Raw genomic sequence first — 23871 nt, 5'->3', positions numbered from 1 at the left:
AGCTGCCCCTTGACGGTGATTCTAAATATTTATTCAGCTATTCAAATCCTCCTGCTGCAGTATTATTTTCCTATTGTGACAAAAGGGGTAAAATTAAGATCCAACACCTGTACAGTCCCAATCCCAGAGGATAACACATGAAAGCATTAAATACAGTTATTATTTCCAAAGTGGTCAACTCTTCTATTGTTCATTGTCATAGCATACAATAGCATTACAGCGAAGGATAGAAGCTATAGCACATACAGTATGGGACGAGGCTATCTCTGGGTCACTCACTATGAAGTATTTCTCAGTGAAGCTGGGTGTGTTGGGAGGGGTCCAGCTGTACACCGAGCCCTTCCTGCTGTGGATGGACTGCCTGCTGGATGCAGTGGTGATTGGCCTCATCTCCCCACTGTCAAACGGACTTGGGAGGAAGGAAGGGAGGGAGGAAGAGAGAGAGAAAGAATGTACACTACCGGTCAAAAGTTTGGACACACCTACTCATTCAAGGGTTTTTCTTTATTTTTACTATTTTCTACATTGTAGAATAATAGTGAAGACATCAACAACAACAAAATAACACATATGGAATCATGTAGTAACCAAAAAAGTGTTAAACAAATCAAATAGCCACCCTTTGCCTTGATGACAGCTTTGCACACTCTTGGCATTCTCTCAACCAGCTTCATGAGATAGTCACCTGGAATGCATTTCAATTAACAGGTGTGCCTTGTTAAAAGTTAATTCATGGAATTTCTTTCCATCTTAATGCGTGTGAGCCAATCAGTTGTGTTGTGACAAGGTAGGAGGGGGGGGTAAAAGACCAAGTCCATATTATGGCAAGAACGGCTCAAATAAGCAAAGAGAAACAACAGTCCATCATTACTTTAAGACGAAGGTCAGTCAATAGGGAACATTTCAAGAACTTTGAACGTTTTTTCAAGTGCAGTCACAAAAACCATCAAGCGCTATGATGAAACTGGCTCTCATGAGGACCACCACAGGAATGGAAGACCCAGAGTTACTTCTGCTGCAGAGGATAAGTTCATTAGAGTTACCAGCCTCAGAAATTGCAGCCCAAATAAATGCTTCACAGAGTTCAAGTAACAAACACATCTCAACATCAACTGTTCAGAGGAGACTGTGTGAATCAGGCCGTCATGGTCGAATTGTTGCAAAGAAACCATTACTAAAGGACACATAAGAAGAAGAGACTTGCTTAAGCCAAGAAACACGAGCAATGGACGTTAGACTGGTGGAAATGTGTCCTTTGGTCTGGAGTCCAAATTGGAGATTTTAGGTTCCAACCGCTGTGTCTTTGTGAGACGCGGTGTGGGTGAACAGATGATCTCCACATGTGTATTTCCCTCTGGTGGTGCGGGGGCTGTGCTTTGGCAGAGTGGGTGGGGTTATATCCTTCCTGTTTGGCCCTGTCCGGGGGTTTCTTCGGATGGGGCCACAGTGTCTCCGGACCGCTCCTGTCTCAGCCTCCAGTATTTATGCTGCAGTAGTTTATGTGTCGGGGGGCTGGGGTTAGTTGGTTATACCTGGAGTACTTCTCCTGTCTTATCCAGTGTCCTGTGTGAATTTAAGTATGCTCTCTCTAATTCTCTCGTTCTCTCTTTCTCTCTGAGAACCTGAGCCCTAGGACCATACGTCAGGACTACCGGGCATGCTGACACCTTGCTGTCCCCAGTCCGCCTGGCCTTGCTGCTATTCCAGTTTCAACTGTTCTGCCTGCGGTTACGAAACCCCTACCTGTCCCAGACCTGCTGTTTTCAACTCTTAATGATCGGCTATGAAAAGCCAACTGAGAGACCTGAGCCCTAGGACCATACGTCGGGACTACCGGCCGTGGTGACTCCTTGCTGTCCCCAGTCCGCCTGGCCTTGCTGCTATTCCAGTTTCAACTGTTCTGCCTGCGGTTATGGAACCCCTACCTGTCCCAGACCTGCTGTTTTCAACTCTTAATGATCGGCTATGAAAAGCCAACTGAGATTTATTCCTGATTATTATTTGACCATGCTTGTCACTTATGAACATTTTTGAACATCTTGGCATGGTTCTGTTATAATCTCCACCCGGCACAGCCAGAAGAGGACTGGCCACCCCTCATAGCCTGGTTCCTCTCTAGGTTTCTTCCTAGGTTTTGGCCTTTCTAGGGAGTTTTTCCTAGCCACCGTGCTTCTACACCTGCATTACTAGCTGTTTGGGGTTTTAGGCTGGGTTTCTGTACAGCACTTCGAGATATTAGCTGATGTAAGAAGGGCTATATAAAATAAAATTGATTGATTGATTGATGAGAAGGTGTTCTAAAACTTTTGACTGGTACTGTATGTAACAGGCATTAAACTGTTTGTTGGTTGAACTGAAGAACAAACAAGTGTTGATCTAATTAGTCTATTTCATCGGCTATTTGAATTGTAAAAAATAACACTTTTTAAAAACATTTTCGGTTAATCCGTGTCCAATGTACAGCTTAAACAGTGAGACATACAAAGAGATCTGCATTTGGTCAATACGACATATTTCTTAGAGCTTGGTGAGTGTGTGGTTGTCCTATGAATTAATTTGCATACGACCTTCCCACAACACAGGATACCCAACTAGTACATAATGTTGTGAGAATCAAATCAGCACTTCAGCATAATGTTTCTCACAGTTTTCCTTATGGTTCTATTTTAAGTAATATTTTCAAATTGTTTTGAGAACATTAAGAAACAATTTTCTTCTTTGAGAATTTCAGTACTTCAGCATAAAGTTTTCTGCAGGTTTCCTCATGGTACTATTTGAAGTCATGTCCATAAGAACCACAAGAAAACATTAGTAATGCTCAAAGAATGTTCTAAGAATGTTATTTAGAAACATATACATTCCATTCTCAGCATCAACAAAACTCTCTATATCCTCTATCTTGTTAAGTGTGCTCAGGTGTGCCCACTAATTGACCACACCTGATCTAACAAAAAGGGAATATAATTTAACCAATTGGATACAGAGTCAAGAAGACGATGGCCATTTTGTCCCAAAATGTCTCTGCGGTGTCGAGATACAACATTCATCAGCTGGAGTAAAAAGGCCTTATACACTTTGAAATTCTTCCTTTGAAATGGGGTCTGTTTGAATGGACTTAAAATGAACAGCTATCTATGAGTTAAAAAAACATGGCATGCTAGTGTAACAAATGTGATCGTACTTCATAACTCTTTTGTGTTTTTAAAGAAATGACTGTCCAGCCAGTGATCCCAGTCGATTGGTGTTTATTCTGACGATAGACACAAGCACATTAGATTTGCAGGACAACAGTATGTTGATGGCTGTAGATTCGTAATTCATCACTTGCATGTCAATATCAGACTGGGGTATTTGTAATCAAATATCATTACAATGACAAAAGATTACAAAATAAAATAAAATATAAGTATCTGACGATAGACACAAGGAAGCACATAAGATGTGCAGAACAACAGTATGTTGATGGCTGTAGATTCGTGGTTCGTCTGTTAGCATGGAGATAACTGTGAATTAGCAGGGAGCTAATGCGACCATTACAATTAGAGCGTGCTAGCTAACTCACACTTACATATACAGTACCAGTCAAAAGTTTGGACACCTACTCATTCAAGGGTTTTCTTTATTTTGACTATTTTCTATATTGTAGAATAATAGTGAATACATCAAAACTATGAAATAACACATATGGAATCATGTAATAAGCAACAAAAGTGTTAAACAAATCAAAATATATTTTATATTCTTCAAAGTAGCCACCCTTTGCCTTGATGACAGATTTGCACACTCTTGGCATTCTCTCAACCAGCTTTTCCAACAGTCTTCAAGGAGTTCCCACATATGCTGAGCACTTGTTGGCTGCTTTTGCTTCACTCTGCGGTCCAACTCATCCCAAACCATCTCAATTGGGTTGAGGTCGGGTGATTGTGGAGGCCAGGTCATCTGATGCAGCACTCCATCACTCTCCTTCTTGGTCAAATAGCCCTTACACAGCCTGGAGGTGTGTTTTGGGTCATTGACCTGTTGAAAAACAAATGATAGTCCCACTAAGCGCAAACCAGATGGGATGGCGTATCGCTGTGGTAGCCATGCTGGTTAAGTGTGCCTTGAATAAATCACAGACAGTGTCACCAGCAAAGCACCCCCACACCCTCACACCTCCTCCTCCATGCTTCATGGTGGGAACCACACATGCAGAGATCATCCATTCACCTACTCTGCGTCTCACAAAGACACGGCGGTTGGAACCAAAAATCTCAAATTTGGACTCCAGACCATAGGACGGATTTCCACCGGTCTAATGTCCATTGCTCATGTTTCTTGGCCCAAGCAAGTCTCTTCTTCTTATTGGTGTCCTTTGGTAGTGGTTTCTTTGCAGCAATTCGACCATGAAGGCCTGATTCAAGCAGTCTCCTCTGAACTGTTGATGTTGAGATGTGTCTGTTACTTGAACTCTGTGAAGCATTTATTTGGGCTGCAATTTCTGAGGCTGGTAACTCTAATGAACTTATCCTCTGCAGCAGAGGTAACGCTGGGTCTTCCTTTCCTGTGGCGGTCCTCATGAGAGCCAGTTTCATCATAGCGCTTTATGGTTTTTGCGACTGCACTTGAAGAAACTTTCAAAGTTCTTGACATTTTCCGTATTGAATACATATACTATATATACAAAAGTATGTGGACACCCCTTCAAATTAGTGGATTTGGCTATTTCAGCCACACCCGTTGCTGACAGGTGTATAAAATCGAGCACATAGCGATGCAATCTCCATAGACAAACATTGGCAGTAGAATGGCCTTACCGAAGAGCTCAGTGACTTTCAATGTGGCACCATCATAGGATGCCACCTTTCCAACAAGCTAATTTATCACATCTCTGCCCTGCTTGAGCTGCCCGGTCAACTGTAAGTGCAGTTATTGTGATGTGGAAACGTCTAGGAGCAACAACGGTTTAGCGTGTAAAAATCATCAAGCATAAGATCACCATGAGCAAAGCCATGTGTCGGCTGGGGTTGTGTAAAGCTTGCTGCCATTGGACTCTGGAGCAGTGGAAAAGCGTTCTCTGGAGTGATGAATCACGCTTCACCATCTGGCAGTCCGACGGACGAATCTGGGTATGGCAAATGCCAGGAGAACGCTACCTGCCCAAATGCATTAACGTTCCCAGAACAGGCAGCTTTTTCCCTTCCATTCTCAGAACGTTAAAAAAATGATCCGTTTTACAGGTCAGGAAACGTATGGCTATGTTCCCAGAACCAATGGGAAACCAAAAATGTACGTTCCCACAACTTCCAAGGAACAAAATGTGCTAGCTGGGTACTCCATATTTCACTGCAAAGAGCAGAGCTTATTGAGTTATCTTTAGTGTAACTAATTCTCAGAGTAAACCAAAAGGTAGTTTATATGGCTGGTGTGCTGAGTGTGAGAAAGCAGGTCAGAAAAACATCATGACAAAATGGAGGAGCAATCAGAAGGCAGTTATTGATGGCCGAGGTTTAGGATCTGGTTAATCTACCAGCGCTGTGAAGAGAAACCATGAAATGTCCTCCACCTGGAGTCTGTATACCAACTGTAATCTGATCTGTCGTAGTGCAAGGTCAGAGCATTTGTGTGCGTGTGTGTGTGTGTGTGTGTGTGTGTGTGTGTGTGTGTGTGTGTGTGTGTGTGTGTGTGTCCATGGAAGGGGATGGATGATGTGGTCTGTAGTCTGTGTAGGATCAGCTGTTCTTCACAGCTGGGTCATGTTAGAAGAAGGTACAGTAATTGTCTGGTCTGCGTTTCAGTCAGTTTCAGTCCCCCCTCTCTTAGGAATGAATGAAAAACCGGCAGAGAAAAATGCCTAAATTATCTAAATCGGTTTAGCACTGTCTGAATAGCAGCTGCAAATATCATTCTATTGATCTAATTCATGCTTCGTTCGTTCAATTCTCAGAGAAAAAAAACACAACTTCTAAACCTATGACCTATGACCTATAAATAAGAACCAGCAGATTTCCCTGATCATGTGACCTGAACAGGAAAAACTCCAGGGCCTAGTTTTAGCCTAGTTTCACTTTCGTATTTTATTTATAAGGAAGATATTTTAATGTTTTACTGTTTTGAATTCTCACAAAGGTAATAATAAATAATATAATAATGCCACTTAGCAGACGCTTTTATCCAAAGCGACTTACACTCATGCGCGCAAACATTTTTGTGTATGGGTGGTCCCAGGGATCAAACCCACTACCTTGGCGTTAAAAGCGCTGTGCTCTACCAGCTGAGCTACAGAGGACCACAAGGGAGGTAGGTCCCTTCTCCCCTTCTCCCCTTCCTAGCTGCTCACGTCACCACTAGTTTCTCAGTATAATCAGGAATAATTCCGCACCCTATAACCATAACCATATAAGCAGTGTACTGATACTGATCCAAATATGAAAATAAAAGTTTATTCTGAATTAAACAAACACCCCCACCTCTCTGTCATGGTTTAAACCAGTGACAGTTGGTTCAGGTTCTTTCAATCACATTCATCTCTCTAATCCGCCTGTCTGCATCTCTGTCTGTCTTGAGCATTCGCTAGCAAACGTGCAATTTTTTTTCAAATCAAATCAAATTGTATTTGTCACATACACGTGTATAGCAGATGTTATTGCGGGTGTAGCGAAATGTTTGTGCTTCTAGCTCCCACAGTGCAGTAATATCTAACAATTCCACAACATATACCAAATACACACAAAACTAGTAAGGAATGGAATTTAAGAATATATACATATGTGGACAAGCAATGACAGAGCGGCATGGACTAAGATACAGTAGAATATTATAGAATAGAATACAGTATATACATATGAGATGAGTAGTGCAAGATATGTCAACATTATTAAAGGGACTAGTGTTCCATTTCTTAAAGTGGCCAGTGATTTCTAGTCTATGTCTATAGGCAGCAACTGGGCCCTCACAATTTCCCGTGCTGATGAGCTCGGGACAGACACAACTGTATTTGCGTCCCGTATTCCAGCCCCTTTTCAGGTGTCCCAAGTTTTTTTTAATTTTTTTTAAACAGTTCAAAATGTAGGCTACAAGAGTGTTGACCTAATGAGAATCTGCTAATGTAATTACACTTTTTGGTGTTTTGTAACAGATGTCTCTTTCCATTCATCAAATGGCTGGTGCACAGTGCACTGTTTGGATGCTGGAATTATTTTTGGAGTGGACGAACGTGAGCAGGTAGCCTACTTTTTGAAGTGATTTGTTTGACAATCAGATGAAAACATGACTGGTTGTGTTCATGCCACATTTAAAGGTAATACATGTTTACCGTTAAAATACATGTCTTTACTATTAGGCCCATACATGTTTTTCGTGCATTCACCTGAACCTTTGAAAAAAAATAGAGACCCCCCCAATGTCACGGTATAATTCGTACTCTGCATATAAATATACATCTTGTAAACTATTTTTCAAATGGCTAGCGGTTGAAACAAGTGGTGTACTTACTTCCACACCACCTCTAGTTGGAGCTTGATGGTGCCTAGTTCAGTGATGTCCACTACCATGAGCTGGGGTCGAGACATGAAGAAGTCAGCACTCTTACACATTACCATGCCAACCAGCAGGGAGCCCAGGCCCTTGACCTCTGTTACCTGAGTAGAGACACATGATTGGTCAGTTGAAACGTCACACAAGGTCAATAATCTATTACTCCTCATTCTTCAGGTGTAGACTTTTTTCTTTCTTCATCCTTTTCATTCAAAGCAATTTACTTGTTTGTTTTTAAGGTGTATTATCATGCACTTGAAGACTGCTGTTTCAAGCTTCGAACGTCTGCAACTTCAATTAGACTTAGTTTGACTGGAAATCCCTTTGTCCTTTGTAAGGATACCTCACTTAGCCAGAAAATGGGTTTCATATCTCTTTCACAGAAGGGATGCTGTTTTCCCCTTCCACAGAGAATGTAACTTAATCCACATTATGCACTGTATGCCACTGTGCTTCCGCACACAAAAGACAGGAATAAGCTTGTCATCACTACCCACATGGTCGTCCCTGACAGGATATGACATTTACACTGGTGTGTGGGTCGCTGGCTTGCACCCGGAGAGCATCTGAATGTACTGTCATGTGTGATCCTGCTGTGCCTGGATGAAGTTTCCACAGGGAAAATGTCACCCTATTACTTCTATTGTACTGCGCTACTTTTGACCAGACCGTATAGTGACACTATGTGACCCTATGTCGCTCCAGTCAAAGGTTATACACTATGTATGAGTTAGACTGTCAATTGAGACGCAGCTCAGTCTAAATCTTTAGGGGCCAGTTTCCTGGACACAGATTAAGACTAGTCCCGGATTTAGGGCCACTTTCAATACAGATTCTCAATTGAGCAAGCTTTTTAGTCCAGGACTAGATTGAATCTGTGTCTGGGAAGCCGCCCCCAAAAGCTCACCTTTATATCAAAGTTCTCGTGGATGTGAGCGAGGAAGATCATCTCCTCCACATCCCACAACTGCCTATCATCTGTCTGGATTTTGCCCCGGATCTTCCACCTCTGCCTCCCCAGACGGATCACAACCTGGATGGAAAAAGCATAAATCATTGAGACTGTGTCCCAAATAGCACCATATTCCCTATAAAGCGCATTATTTTTGTTCTTTTTATTTTTTATGACTTTTACCCCTTTTTCTCCCCAATTTTGTGATATCCAATTGGTAGTTACAGTCTTGTCCCATCTCTGCAACTCCCCTATGGACTTGGGAGAGGCGAAGGTCGAGAGCCATGCGTCCTCCGAAACACGACCCTGCCAAGCCGCACTGCTTCTTGCCACACCAATGTGTCGGAGGAAACACCGTCCAGCTGGCGACCGAAGTCACTTTGCAGGCGCCCGGCTCTCCACAAGGAGTCGCTAGCACGCGATGGGTCAAGGAAATCCCGGCCGGCCAAACCCTAACCCGAACGACGCTGGGCCAATTGTGCGCCGCCTCAAGGGTCTCCCGGTCACGGTCGGCTGTGACACAGCCTGGAATCGTACCCGGGTCTGTAATGACGCCTCAAGCCCTGCGAAAAAGCTCACTACTTTTGACCAGGATCCTTAGTGCTATAGGGGATAGGGTGCTATTTCGGCCGCTGCCTGATTCTTTTTCCTCAGTTGTGGTTCCTCAGAGCGTTTTTCACTGTGATATGTTTTGATAGAGAAGCTCACCTCGTATTGGTCGCCTGGGCATAGTCGAGCGAAGCCGATCAATCCTGTTGGAATATATTTTTCAGATACAGTTGAAGCTTGCCATTGATGTGTGCCATTTTTTGTATTCAATTACACTGGAATGATGAACCTTGAACATATGTTTTACCTTTCATTTTGATGTGAAGCTCTCCCAAGAGAATCTCCAACTCCCCCTCCATGACACACATATCCTGAAAATATGTGTAGGTTATGATCAGCAGTGGATTGCTACTGTACTTCATTTTCACCATTTATTTATTGATCTAACTGGACCTATAGCTGTTGTCTGCATAATCAGAGACTTATAATGCCTTGGTAACACTTTACACAAAGGTTAACATTATTAAGTATTTATAGGTAGTTTGTCAATTCTTTATTATTATTTTATCATCTATATTTGAACTATCTATAAACGAATAAAACCTGTTTATAAAGTACTTATAAATCCTTTAAAGTACACTTTAATATGTCTTATAGATAGTATAGTCTTATACTGCAATGCTGTGTGTGAGAACCCATGATAAGAGAAGATAAATGGGAGATTCATAGTCCATCTGTGAACCATACCTCCACACTATGTCAGTGGTATGTGGGGTTATGCTAGCTCACGTGTGACCCATACCTTCCCTCTGCCAATGGTACATAGAATTATGGGGTGTATTAGAACCCATTAAATATGAAGAGTAATGGGCCTTCAGGTGTCCATCAGTGACCTGTGACTCCAGACTCGTAAACACAGAAACAGCGGGTGCACATTTCACCACTGCCTTTAAGACGAGGGGTCAGCGGTTGGCTACTGAGCATACAATGTGTGAATTAACTCATGAAACGGGAAGATGAATGAGCTTTTGGTTGTCTATTTATGACCTATACCCACCCGTCTGTTATAAACATGGCGACCGAAGGTCACGTTTGACCAGAGGATCTGTGTACCTGGTGTGTGAGAGAACCCATGAAATTGCTGAGGTAAATTAAGTTGTGTGGCGCCCGACCGCAATACCTCCAGGCTCTGGCGATGGTTATGGTTGAGTTCCAGCAGGCTCTCTCTGGAAGCCCGTGAGGAGGGTGATAGAGAGAAGGCCTTCTTCATGTTCACCGCTCCCTGACACAGACGCCACTGGATACAGTAAGTCTCGTACAGCTCTTCCACCTGGAAACCACACGTTGCCATGTAAATGTAAACAGGCAGCCATTTTGCCCTCCCTCTGTCGTTGAGAGTTATTTATGAGGCTGTTGCTCCCACATGGTGTTATTCTTCTTGATGCATCGATGCACATTGGCTGGTGGGAAAATCCCTCAGTGTTTGACTGTGGTGGAGACAGGATTGGGACTACATAGACCTACAGTGCCTTGCAAAAGTATTCATCCCACTTGCCGTTTTTCCTATTTTGTTGCATTACAACCTGTAATTGAAATTGATTTTTATTTGGATTTCATGTAATGGACATACACAAAATAGTCCAAATTGGTGAAATGAAATTAAAAAAATTACTTGTTTCAAAAAATGATAAAAAATAAATAACGGAAAAGTGGTGCGTGTATTCACCCCCTTTGCTATGAAGCCCCTAAATAAGATCTGGTGCAACCAATTACCCTCAGAAGTCACATAATTAGTTAAATAAAGTCAGCCTGTGTGAAATCTAAGTGTCACATGATCTCAGTATATATACACCTGTTCTGAAAGGCCCCAGAGTCTGCAACACCACTAAGCAAGGGGCACCACCAAGCAAGCGGCACCATGACGACCAAGGAGCTCTCCAAACAGGTCAGGGACAAAGTTGTGGAGAAGTACAGATCAGGGTTGGGTTATAAAAAAAATATCAGAAACTTTGTACATCCCACGGAGCACCATTAAATCCATTATTTAAAAAATGGAAAGAATATGGCACCACAACTAACCTGCCAAGAGAGGGCCGCCCACCAAAACTCATGGACCATGAATAGGTATGCACGCTCAAGTTTTCTGTTTTTTTGTCTTATTTCTTGTTTGTTATTTTTTCATTTTGCATCTTCAAAGTGGTAGGCATGTTGTGTAAATGAAATGATACAAACCCCCAAAAAATCTATTTTAATTCCAGGTTGTAAGGCAACAAAATAGGAAAAATGCCAAGGAGGGTGAATACTTTCGCAAGCCACTGTAGAGATCATAGAAGTGTGGCCTTTGTGGTCTAGCGGTTTGTGCTGCTGACCCTGGCATGCATGTATACCGCAGACAGCATGGTTTCGAAACTGAACCACTGCTCCTCTGACTTATAGTTATCATAACTTTCCTGTCATCTCTTCAGTGTGATGTCTGTTCAATAATAACACCAGCAATATGCCTAAGGAAAGTTATGGAAGTTGTTACCTTGCTGATTTGGAACTGCAGTCTTCTTATGTATCTCTCCAAAGCTCGGATCTCCTGACATCGCAAAATCAGGTGGTACATTTTATGACTCATTTTGACCATTTGAAAAAGAATAAGAGAGTGGCAAAAAACAGAAACTCACCTTCTCCAAATCATACAGAAAAGCCTGAAAACAGAGGAATGTATAGGTTTATATCTGGGAGATCTGTATGTTTTATGAACTCGATACAAAGGGTATGTCTTAAAAGTTTTTTCTTGATTCCTCACATTTTCTTTCCTGGCCTATTTCTCAAACCCTATTGGAGTGAGAGATCCTAGAGGAGGAACCTCAGATCTTCTGCTCCATTGTGTTTTGAGGAGGCGAGAAGAGTAGACGTGAGAAATTGAGAGAAGACTGTTGAGAAAGAGCCTAAATGATTCATTGGGATTGCACTGTGTACTAGTGGAGGCTGCTGGAGGGAGAAATTGGGAGGACTGGCTCATTGTATGACCACACAACTTTCTTTCCCATGTGTTTACTGCAGTTCCACTCATTACACTCTTAGAAAAGAAGGTGCTAACTGGAACCATAAAGGGTTCTTCAACTGTCCCCGTAGGAGAACCCTCTGAAAATAACTATTTTTGGTTACAAGTGGAACCGTTTTCATTAATACAAGGTTCTACGACCACTAAAAGGTTCTAAGTATAACCTTTTTCACCACTAAAGGGTTCTACCTGGACCCAAAAATGGTTCGCCTATGGTGACAAACAAATTATCATTTTTTTCTAGGAGTGTATTGCAATGAACCCATCCTTCCCATTTTCCCATCCACCAGCCTCGACTACTGTATACTCACCAGTCTGGAGTTCCTCTTGGTGTCTCTTTGCTGGGAGGACAGGAAGTCCATCTCTGTCTGATGGCCATCTAGATACTCCCTGCCAACAAAGCTCAATATCAGCCACCAAGCACTGTGCATGATGCTGATTGGTGCAGTACATGAGACTTCTGAATTAACAGCGACACTGAGTGGCTCACAAAGTACTTTGATTGTTTGAGATGCTCTGTGTAGAAGTTGCCCTGATGCACAGATCTAAGATCAGCTTATGTTCCCCCAAGCTTTCCCCACTACCAATTAAAGGGGAAATCACAAAATCTTAGGTCGGTGACTAGAGGCAACTTCACTCTAGTCTACTCCATTGGACATTAATATGATTGGAGTTGCTACTTACTTGAGGCCTTTCCGTAAGGCCTGGAATATCCGGACCACCTGCTCAGGTTGCTGTCCCCAGATACTGGCTCCCATCCGACTGGGAGAGGGATGCACCCTGCTAGATTTCCCCGGCAGGGCCTTGGATCTAAGAGAGTTCTGTAAAGAGGAGACCCTGTATGGAGGAGAGGATGAAGAAGGCAAGAATTTACACACAGTGATGGTTACGTCTCAAATGGCACCCTATTCCCTATATAATGCATTACCTTCGACCAGAGCCCTATGGGCCCTGGTTAAAAGTAGTGCACTAAATAGGGCAGTGTTTCCCAACTCCAGTCCTCAAGTACCCCCAACAGCACACCTTTTTGTTGTAGCCCTGGACAAACTCACCTGATTCAACTCATTGAGGGCTTGATGATTAGTTGACATGTTGAATCACGTATGCTTGTCCGGGGCTGCAACAAAAAGGTGTACTGTTGGGGGTACTCGAGGACTGGAGTTGGGAAACACTCATATAGGGAATTAGGGTGCCATTTGGGGCACACCCAATGTATTCTAATTACTGAGGTATTTATGATATGTCAAATATGTGCTGAATGTCCATGTATGTCATAGATTAGTTTACACATCCTGGAAGACACAATCTACATATTTATCGGCAGTTTTGGGGAGTAGTGAACTACATGTACAGGTAACTGACAAAATAAAGGAAACACTTGAGTAAATGAGGGATACAAAGTATATTGAAAGCAGGTGCTTCCACACAGGTGTGGTTCCTGAGCAATTCCTAAGCAATTAACATCCCATCACGCTTAGGGTTATGTATAAAAATGCTGGGCAGGACCAGTTGCCCATTATTTTGGCTACCATGGCTATGGCCCTATTAAGACACTTTGGGGCCATACTTGTGAACTTTTGCTTAGACCATGGTTTAAACCATTGGTCTAAAACGGCTAGCTACTAGCTTCTCTCATAGTTTAACCTGGCCAAATTAGCTACGATGTTGAGGACGGACAGCTGAGCAGATAATTATATAACAAATGCCGTCTCAGCCAATTAAAATTGTCCAACTGCGTGGTCCAACACTTTTTCACTAAAGCATCCTTACCAGAAGTGCATCGGCACGTTCTGATACTCAAATTGCAGGAAATCCTAGACGTTTCCACTTCACAATAACAGCACTTACAGTTGACCGGGGCAGCTCTAGCAGGGCAGAAATTTGATGAACTGACTTGTTGGAAAGGTGGCATCCTATGACGGTGCCAGTTGTGGTCAGTAGTTGTGTAGTTGTGGCCAGTAGTTGTGTGGTCAGTAGTTGTGGTCACTAGTTGTGGTAAGTAGTTGTGTTGTTGTGTGGTTGTGTTGCAGGTTCTTTTGTCCCTGCAGTATTGACCTGGTCAGTAGTGGTTGTCAGTAGTTGTGTGGTTGTGGTCAGTAGTTTTGTGGTTGTGGTCAGTGGTTGTGGTCAGTAGTTGTGGTCATAACTTGTATGGTTCAGTGGTTTTGTGGTTAGTAGTTATGTGGTTGTGGTCAGTAGTTTTATTCAGAAATTGTGGTCAGTAGTTTTGGTAAGTAGTTGTGTGGTTCAGTATTTGTGGTCAGTAGTTGTGTGGTTGTGGTCTGTAGTTGTGGTTTAGTATTTGTGGTCAGTAGTTGTGTGGTTGTGGTCAGTAGCTGTGGTCAGTAGTTGTGGTCAGTAGTGGTCAGTCATTGTGGTTAGTCGTTTTGTGGTTGTGGTCTGTAGTTGTGGTCAGTAGTTGTGGCCAGTAGTTGTGTGGTTGTGGTCAGTAGCTGTGGTCAATAGTTGTGGTCAGTAGTGGTCAGTCATTGTGGTCAGTAGTTTTGTGGTTGTGGTCTGTACTTGAGGTCAGTAGTTGTGGTCAGTAGTTGTGATCAGTAGTTTTGTGGTTGTGGTCAGTAGTTGTGGTTTAGTAGTTGTGATCATTAGTTGTGTGGTTGTGGTCACTAGCTGTGGTCAGTAGTTGTGTGGTTGTGGTCAGCAGTTGGGGTCAGTAGTTGTGGTCAGTAGTTTTGTGGTTGTGGTCAGTGGTTGTGGTCAGTAATTGTGGTCATAACTTGTATGGTTCAGTGGTTTTGTGGTTAGTAGTTGTGTGGTTGTTTTCAGTAGTTTTGTTCAGAAGTTGTGGTTAGTAGTGATCAGTAGTTTTGGTAAGTAGTTGTGTGGTTCAGTATTTGTGGTCCGTAGTTGTGTGGTTGTGGTCATTAGTTGTGTGGTTCAGTAGTTGTGTGGTCAGTAGTAGTGTTCAGTAGTTGTGTGGTTGTGGTCAGTAGTTTTGTGGTTGTGGTCAGTAGTTGTGGTTCAGTAGTTTGGGTCAGTAGTTGTATGGTTGTGGTCAGTAGTTTTGTGGTTGTGGTCTGTACTTGAGGTCAGTAGTTGTGGTCAGTAGTTGTGATCAGTAGTTTTGTGGTTGTGGTCAGTAGTTGTGGTTTAGTAGTTGTGATCATTAGTTGTGTGGTTGTGGTCACTAGCTGTGGTCAGTAGTTGTGTGGTTGTGGTCAGCAGTTGGGGTCAGTAGTTGTGGTCAGTAGTTTTGTGGTTGTGGTCAGTGGTTGTGGTCAGTAATTGTGGTCATAACTTGTATGGTTCAGTGGTTTTGTGGTTAGTAGTTGTGTGGTTGTTTTCAGTAGTTTTGTTCAGAAGTTGTGGTTAGTAGTGATCAGTAGTTTTGGTAAGTAGTTGTGTGGTTCAGTATTTGTGGTCCGTAGTTGTGTGGTTGTGGTCATTAGTTGTGTGGTTCAGTAGTTGTGTGGTCAGTAGTAGTGTTCAGTAGTTGTGTGGTTGTGGTCAGTAGTTTTGTGGTTGTGGTCAGTAGTTGTGGTTCAGTAGTTTGGGTCAGTAGTTGTATGGTTGTGGTCAGTAGTTGTGGTCAGTGTCTAAACTACAGTTGTTGCGTGTGAAAACAGAAAGAAGTGCGATGAGACGTGATCGGGTGAAATATGAAGTGAGTGAACGGAGACAGCTTAACTCTATGCAATCAGAGCAGCAGGATCAACGTACAACCCGCTCTTCTCTTTACAGAGAGTGGAAATCTTTCTCATACTCATCTTCACCATGAAAGCTTTATAATGAGAATGTATGTTCCGTCGACAAATTTGAATTGCAGAGAAGTGGACTTTTTGTCTAACTTGTTGGGAAAGTGGTAAAAATGTCAGTTGTTTAAAAAATACTTTGGAAAGTATTCAGACCCCTTAACTTTTTCCACAATTTGTTACATTACAGCCTTATTCTAAAAGAAAATTGTAAAAAATCCTCATCAATCTACACACAATACCCCATAATGCGAAAACAGTTTTTTAGTAATGTTGGCAAATGTATTAAAAATAAAAAACTGAAATACCATATTTACATAGGTATTCAGACCCTTTGCTATGAGACTCGAAATTGAGCTCAAGTGCATCCTGTTTCCATTGATCATTCTTGAGATGTTTTTACAACTTAATTGGAGTCCATGTGTGGAAAATTCAATTGATTGGACATGATTTGGAAAGGCACACACCTTTCTATATAAGGTCCCACAGTTGACAGTGCATGTCAGAGCAAAAACCAAGCCATGAGGTCGAAGGAATTGTCCGTAGAGCTCCGAGACAGGATTGTGTCGAGGCACAGATCTGGGGAACGGTACCAAAACATGTCTGCAGCAATGAAGGTCACCAAGAACACAGTGGCCTCCATCATTCTTGAATGGAAGAACTTTGGAACCACCAAGACTCTTCCTAGGGCTGACCAACCGGCAAAACTGAGCAATCGGGGGAGAAGGGCCTTGGTCAGGGAGGTGACCAAGAACCCGATGGTCACTCTGACAGAGCTCCAGAGTTACTATGTGGAGATAGGATAATCTTCCAGAAGGACAACCATCTCTGCATCACTCCACCAATCAGGCCTTCATGGTAGAGTGGCCAGACAGAAGCCACTCCTCAGTAAAAGGCACATGACAGCCCACTTGGAGTTTGCCGAAAGGCACCTAAAGACTCTCAGACCATGAGAAACAAGATTCTCTGGTCTGATGAAACCAAGATTGAACTCTTTGGCCTGAATGCCAAGTGTCACATCTGGAGGAAACCTGGCACCATCCCTACGGTGAAGCATGGTGGTGGCAGCATCATGCTGTGGGGATGTTTTTCAGCGGCAGGGTCTGAGAGTCAGGATCGAGGGAAAGATGAACGGAGCAAATTACAGAGAGATCCTTGATGAAAACCTGCTCCAGAGCGCTCAGGACCTCAGACTGGGGCGAAAGTTTACCTTCCAACAGGACAATGACCCTAAGCACACAGCCAACACAACGCAGGAGTGGCTTCGGGATAAGTCTCTGAATGTCCTTGAGTGGCCCAGCCAGAGCCCGGACTTGAACCTGATCGAACATCTCTGGAGAGACCTGAAAATAGCTATGCAGCGACGCTCCCCATTCAACCTGACAGAGCTTGAGAGGATCTGCAGAGAAGAATGGGAGAAACTCCCCAAATATAGGTGTGCCAAGCTTGTAGCGTCATACCCAAGAAGTCTTGAGGCTGTAATCGCTGCCAAAGGTACTTCAACAAAGTACTGAGTAAAGGGTCTGAATACTTATGTAAATAGTTTTTTTTCTATACATTTGCAAAATTCTCTAAAAACCTGTTTTGCTTTGTCATTATGGGGTATTGTGTGTAGATTGATGAGGGAAAAAACTATTTAATCAATTTTAGAATAAGGCTGTAACGTAACAGAATGTGGAAAAAGTCGAGGGATCTGAATACTTTTCCGAATGCACTGTATACTTTTTGTGTAAGTTCTTGGAAAAGTGGTCAAAGTAGCTGATTTGTGTCAAAAGTTGCACTGTTGCATTTACAGAGAATGGAATGTTGGAAGGGATGATGTCGCAATGGGGCCTTTAGAATGATGAGGAAATGCTGTAAGATTGGATGGACAAAGTGAAGGACAAAAAGCTTAATAATTTACCTTTTACTGCAGTTGGCTAAAAAAAAATTATTTATTTTTTTATTTTTTATTTCACCTTTATTTAACCAGGTAAACCAGTTGAGAACAAGTTCTCATTTACAACTGCGACCTGGCCAAGATAAAGCAAAGCAGTGCGATAAAAACAACAACACAGAGTTACATATGGGGTAAAACAAAACAAAGTCAAAAATACAACAGAAATACATATAATATACAGTGTGCAAATTTAGCAAGTTATGGAGGTAAGGCAATAAAATAGGCTATAGTGCAAAATAATTACAATTTAGTATTAACACTGGAATGATGTGCAAGAGATGATGTGCAAATAGAGATACTGGGGTACACATGAGCAAAATAAATAACAATATAGGGATGAGGTAGTTGGGCGGGCTAATTTCAGATGGGCTGTGTACAGGTGCAGTGATCGGTAAGGTGCTCTGACAACTGATGCTTAAAGTTAGTGAGGGAGATAAGTGTCTCCAGCTTCAGAGATTTTTGCAATTTGTTCCAGTCATTGGCAGCAGAGAACTGGAAGGAATTGCGGCCAAAGGAGGTGTTGGCTTTGGGGATGACCAGTGAGATATACCCGCTGGAGCGCAGACTACGGGTGGGTGTTGCTATGGTGACCAATGAGCTAAGATAAGGCGGGGATTTGCCTAGCAGTGATTTATAGATGGCCTGGAGCCAGTGGGTTTGGCGACGAATATGTAGTGAGGACCAGCCAACAAGAGCGTACAGGTCACAGTGGTGGGTATTATATGGGGCTTTGGAGACAAAACGGATGGCACTGTGATAGACAACATCCAATTTGCTGAGTAGAGTGTTGGAGGCTATTTTGTAAATGACATCGCCGAAGTCAAGGATCGGTAGGATAGTCAGTTTTACGAGGGCATGTTTGGCAGCATGAGTGAAGGAGGCTTTGTTGCGAAATAGGAAACCGATTCTAGATTTAACTTTGGATTGGAGATTCTTAATGTGAGTCTGGAAGGAGAGTTTACAGTCTAACCAGACACCTAGATATTTGTAGTTGTCCACATACTCTAGGTCAGACCCGTCTAGAGTAGTGATTCTAGTCGGGTGGGCGGGTGCAAGCAGCGTTCGGTTGAAGAGCATGCATTTAGTTTTACTAGTGTTTAAGAGCAGTTGGAGGCTACTGAAGGAGTGTTGTATGGAATTGAAGCTCGTTTGGAGGTTTGTTAACACAGTGTCCAATGAAGGGCCAGATGTATACAAAATGGTGTCGTCTGTGTAGAGGTGGATCTGAGAGTCACCAGCAGCAAGAGCGACGTCATTGATATACACAGAGAAAAGAGTTGGCCCAAGAATTGAACCCTGTGGCACCCCCATAGAGACTGCCATAGGTCCAGACAACAGGCCCTCCGATTTGACACATTGAACTCTATCTGAGAAGTAGTTGGTGAACCAGGCGAGGCAGTCATTTGAGAAACCAAGGCTATTTAGTCTGCCAATAAGAATGCGGTGGTTGACAGAGTCGAAAGCCTTGGCCAGGTCAATGAAAACGGCTGCACAGTACTGTCTATTATCGATCGCGGTTATAATATCGTTTAGGACCTTGAGCGTGGCTGAAGTGCACCCATGACCAGCTCGGAAACCGGATTGCATAGCGGAGAAGGTACGGTGGGATTCGAAATGGTCGGTGATCTGTTTGTGGTAGCCAGGTGGAAAGCATGGCCAGCCGTAGCAAAATTCTCGATTATTGTAGATTTATCGGTGGTGATAGTGTTTCCTAGCCTCAGTGCAGTAGGCAGCTGGGAGGAAGTGCTCTTATTTTCCATGGACTTTACAGTGTCCCAAAACGTTTTGGAGTTAGTGCTACAGGATGCAAATTTCTGTTTGAAAAAGTTAGCCTTTGCTTTCCTAACTGCTTGTGTATATTGGTTCCTAACTTCCCTGAAAAGTTGCATATCGCGGGGGCTATTTGATGCTAATGCAGTACGCCACAGGATGTTTTTGTGCTGGTCAAGGGCAGTCAAGTCTGAGGAGAACCAGGGGCTATATCTGTTCTTAGTTCTGTATTTTTTGAATGGGGCATGTCTATTTAAGATTGAGAGGAAATTACTTTTAAAGAACAACCAGGCATCCTCTACTGACGGAATGAGATCTATATCCATCCAGGATACCTGGGCCAGGTCAATTAGGAAGGCCTGCTCGCTGAAGTGTTTTTTGGGAGCGTTTGACAGTGATGAGGGGTGGTCGTTTGACCGCGGACCCGGTACGGACGCAGGCAATAAGGCAGTGATCGCTGAGATCCTGGTTGAAGACAGCGGAGGTGTATTTAGAGGGTAAGTTAGTCAGGATGATATCTATGAGGGTACCCATGTTTACGGATTTAGGGTTGTACCTGGTAGGTTCGTTGATAATTTGTGTGAGATTGAGGGCATCTAGTTTAGATTGTAGGATGGCCGGGGTGTTAAGCATATCCCAATTTAGGTCACCAAGCAGTACGAACTCTGAGGATAGATGGGGGGCAATCAATTCACATATGGTGTCCAGGGCACAGCTGGGGGCTGAGGGGGGTCTGTAGCAAGCGGCAACAGTGAGAGATTTATTTCTGGAAAGGTGGATTTTTAGAAGTAGAAGCTCAAACTGTTTGGGCACAGACCTGGATAGTATGATGGAGCTCTGCAGGCTATCTCTACGGTAGATTGCAACTCCACCCCCTTTGGCAGTTCTATCTAGACGGAAAATGTTATAGTTGGGGATGGAAATTTCAGAATTTTTGGTGGCCTTCCTAAGCCAGGATTCAGACACTGCTAGAACATCAGGGTTGGCGGAGTGTGCTAACGCAGTGAATAACTCAAACTTAGGAAGGAGGCTTCTGATATTTATGTGCAGAAAACCAAGACTTTTACGGTTACAGAAGTCAACAAATGATAGCTCCTGGGGAGTAGGAGTGATACTGGGGGCTGCAGGGCCTGGGTTAGCCTCTACATCACCAGAGGAACAGAGGAGGACTAGAATAAGGATACGACTAAAGGCTTTAAGAACTGGTCTTCTAGTGCGTTGGGTACATAGAATAAAGGGGGCAGTTCTCCGGGCGTTGTAGAAAAGATTCAGGGCATTATGTACAGAAAAGGATATGGAAGGATATGAGTACAGTTCAGGTAACCCTAAGCGTTGGGTAACAATGAAAGAGATAGCGTCATTGGAGGCATCGATTGAGCCGGTCTCGGCGTGTATGGGGGGAGGAACAAAGGAACTATATGAGGCAGTTTGAGAGGGACTAGGGGTTCTACATTGAAATTGTATAATAAGAACTAACCCAAACAGCAATAGGCAAGGCATAATTGACATGGGAGAGAGGCATAAAGCAGTCACATGTGTTATTAGAGAGAGCTAAGACACAACTGGAAATAGCGATAACGTTTGGGCTAAGACTAAACAGAATAAACAGGACAGGGTACCGTGTAAAGGAACAGTCCAGCAGGCATCAGCTGTGCAGCTGAGTGATCATAAGGTCCAGTGAACAGCAATATGTGAGTCCGAGAGCAGTTCAAATTGGTGCTTCAGCACAGCTAGCAGGGAGCACAGTTGTAGTTTGCGTGTGCTAGCGGGCCGGGGCTGGCAGATGGATCTTCGTGGTCGTCGCAACGGGAAGCCTGTTGAAACCACATCAGACTATTTCGTCGGCAAACCAGTCGTGTTGGATCGGCGGGGCTCAGTGTCAACACTAGGAGGTCCCGTCCGGTTGACAGAGAGGTAGATAGCCGGGAGATGGGCCTGAGGCTAGCTCAAGGCTAACTGGTGCTTGCTATAGGGCAATGGTAATGGTAATCAGCCAACAACAGGTTGCAGCTAGCTAGCTGGTTGTGATGATCCGGCGCTAGGGTCCAGTGATTCCGGCAGAAAGTCCAATAAGCTCTGGGTCGATAGCACGCTGGGTCGATAGCACGCTGTGCAGACTGGCCGACGAATTGTCCAGGCTAGAGCTAGAGCTGGCTGGTGGATAGTGTAGGCCACGGACAATGGTGAAGACGCTAACGGTGACTAATAACAGGTAGCCACTATTTTCAGCTTACGGTTCTTGATGAAAGTTATAGAGAAATAATAGAATCCTTTCCACGTTGGGTGAGGCGGGTTGCAGGAAAGTATATTTAGTTAAAGAATGAAAGTAAAAAATTGAGAAATATAGACAAAAAAAACAAGAAACGGGATATTTACACAGGACGAAAAATAAAAGCGACCGCACTGCTACGCCATCTTGGAACTGGGTCACAAAGAGTGATTCTTGGTAGTCTTAAGCAAATCTACTTTGAAACAAAAGTATACACCTCACACACATGGTTATGGGCTTTAAAAAAAGAAGACACCTGTACCATGTCAGATATAGAGTTGAAATGTATTCAATTTTGAGTTTGCATCCCAATATTACACTTTATATACATCACAGAAGACTGAAATATAACAAAACTGTTTGACATTGAAACATCTGATTTTTGTCTGGCTTTTTGAAATAATCTTTATTAATTATGAAATTATGAGAAATATGAATAACATTCCACCCATGAGGCCAAAGAGGGCACTTTTGGTCATTGACTTCAAGAAAGGTCTACAAGGTATAAAATACATAAAAAAGCTGTATACAAGCACGTTTTAAAGCTTTAACGTTGTAGGAGGTGTAACATTACAAATAATAATAATAAAATAAGAAGAAGAAGTATGTTGAAGTTTTAAAGTGGGGAATCTTGCTTTGCAAGCCTTATTAATAAGAAGTATGACAAAGATTTAAACTGAGACATTTGCTTTGCAAGTCCCACTAATAATAACAATGTAGGAGGACCACCGTCAGATGCTGTTCGCCCGAGCACAATGAACTTAGTAACTTTGATAAATAGTTTATCACAACGCACTACGCTTTATTACGGGCGACAGATTCTGTACACATCATTGCTTTCTGTATCAGAAAGTAGGCTGGCCCTCTTTGAAGTCTCGTAGATCGATGCATTGCACTCTTTTTGTTTATCTTGACTTTCATAAACATCCGCCGTACCTTACTTCATTGTTACAGACGTACGAGCTGCCAGACCCGGTCTCAGGGATGGCTAACACTGAAGATCCCTTCGATCTCCACTGAGTTAGGTAAATCTGATTGTAGTTTCTTTGCACCTTTGAATAATATCCAAAGCTCTCTTAAATTGGAAGCATTGGTGCCTCTGGGGCAATTCAGAAGGTTGAATGAGGACCTTTTTACTGAAGAATGTGTTTGTTTTATATGATTGTGTTTTACATTTTGTGTATTTTGATGTGTATATAGATGTGTATTGATGTGTATATTTGATACAGGCCTCATCTGTAAAAGAGACATGGTCTCAACATGACACCCTGTCAAAATAATGGTTAATAAATCAAATAAATAGCCTCAGTTTTCCTCTGTCCCGCTCTGCTTTGAGGCAGGAAATGCATTCCAGTGTGTTGCTCCTGGGTTCTTAAGATGACATCACGTCCCCCTTTGCTAACCCATCAGAATTCCAGAGGCGATTTAGTGCAAAATAAAAGTGTGACAGTTGGTAGAGCATGGTGCTTTCAATGCCAGGAGGGTAGGTTTGATTCCTACTGGGGCCACCAACACAAAAATGAAAAACAGCTCGTTCATGAGAGAGGTCGAAGGAGAAAGGCAAAAATTGTGCGAGCTAGAAGGCGGGCCACCAACAGACAAATAACGGTGCAGTACAACAGTGGTGTACAGAATGGCATCTCAGAACGCACAACTCGTCGATCCTTATCATGGATGGGCTATTGCAGCAGACGACCACATCGGGTTCCACTCCTATCAAATAAAACAAGAAGAAGAGTATCCAGTGGGCACGCGATCACCAACACTGGACAACTGAGGAGTGGAAAAACATAGCCTGGAACATGACACCGAGTTCAGTTTACTTGAGTGGTCTGCGCAATCCCCAGACCTCAACCCAATAGAGTATCTTGAGGATGAGATGGAACGGGTCGTTGTCCCATGTGCTGTGTTTGTATTAGTGTTCTGTAAATCTGACACTGTAAGATTGTTTACTTAAAACTAAAGGCGCAGGGGGCCATAACCCACAGTGATCCAAGAAAATCTCCCCTCTCCAACTGGCAGCTGTGTCTTACCCTCATGATATGATACACACAGCGCATAGCAAGCGAAGGGCTTTGGGTTGGAATCAGTCTTCATTAAGGGTGTGTTCGT

At 43.1% G+C, this 23871-nt stretch overlaps 1 protein-coding gene across 6 annotated transcripts in view; it reads right to left on the bottom strand.

Moving 5' to 3' along the window:
* Window positions 1-23871, bottom strand: part of ripor3 (RIPOR family member 3) — a 73665-nt gene that overhangs the window by 21344 nt on the left and 28450 nt on the right. For 4 of the 6 annotated variants that reach the window (XM_041888835.2, XM_041888836.2, XM_041888834.2 and 1 more), the window contains 10 exons: window positions 12753-12905; window positions 12380-12458; window positions 11686-11709; window positions 11544-11597; window positions 10197-10346; window positions 9324-9387; window positions 9176-9219; window positions 8423-8548; window positions 7474-7619; window positions 280-409 (listed from right to left, as the gene is read on the bottom strand). In XM_041888835.2, coding sequence (XP_041744769.1) covers window positions 280-409; window positions 7474-7619; window positions 8423-8548; window positions 9176-9219; window positions 9324-9387; window positions 10197-10346; window positions 11544-11597; window positions 11686-11709; window positions 12380-12458; window positions 12753-12905 — 970 coding nt within the window. Of the gene's footprint in view, window positions 1-279; window positions 410-7473; window positions 7620-8422; window positions 8549-9175; window positions 9220-9323; window positions 9388-10196; window positions 10347-11543; window positions 11598-11685; window positions 11710-12379; window positions 12459-12752; window positions 12906-13120; window positions 13160-23871 lie in introns of those variants that run through there. The other 2 variants (XM_041888838.2, XM_041888837.2) reach the window with 2 other exon arrangements.

The sequence above is a fragment of the Coregonus clupeaformis genome, chromosome 10, assembly GCF_020615455.1.
Source record: "Coregonus clupeaformis isolate EN_2021a chromosome 10, ASM2061545v1, whole genome shotgun sequence".
Lineage (NCBI taxonomy): Eukaryota > Metazoa > Chordata > Actinopteri > Salmoniformes > Salmonidae > Coregonus > Coregonus clupeaformis.
The sequence above is the reverse complement of the archived record's forward strand: the minus strand, read 5'-3'. Positions and strand labels throughout refer to the sequence as shown.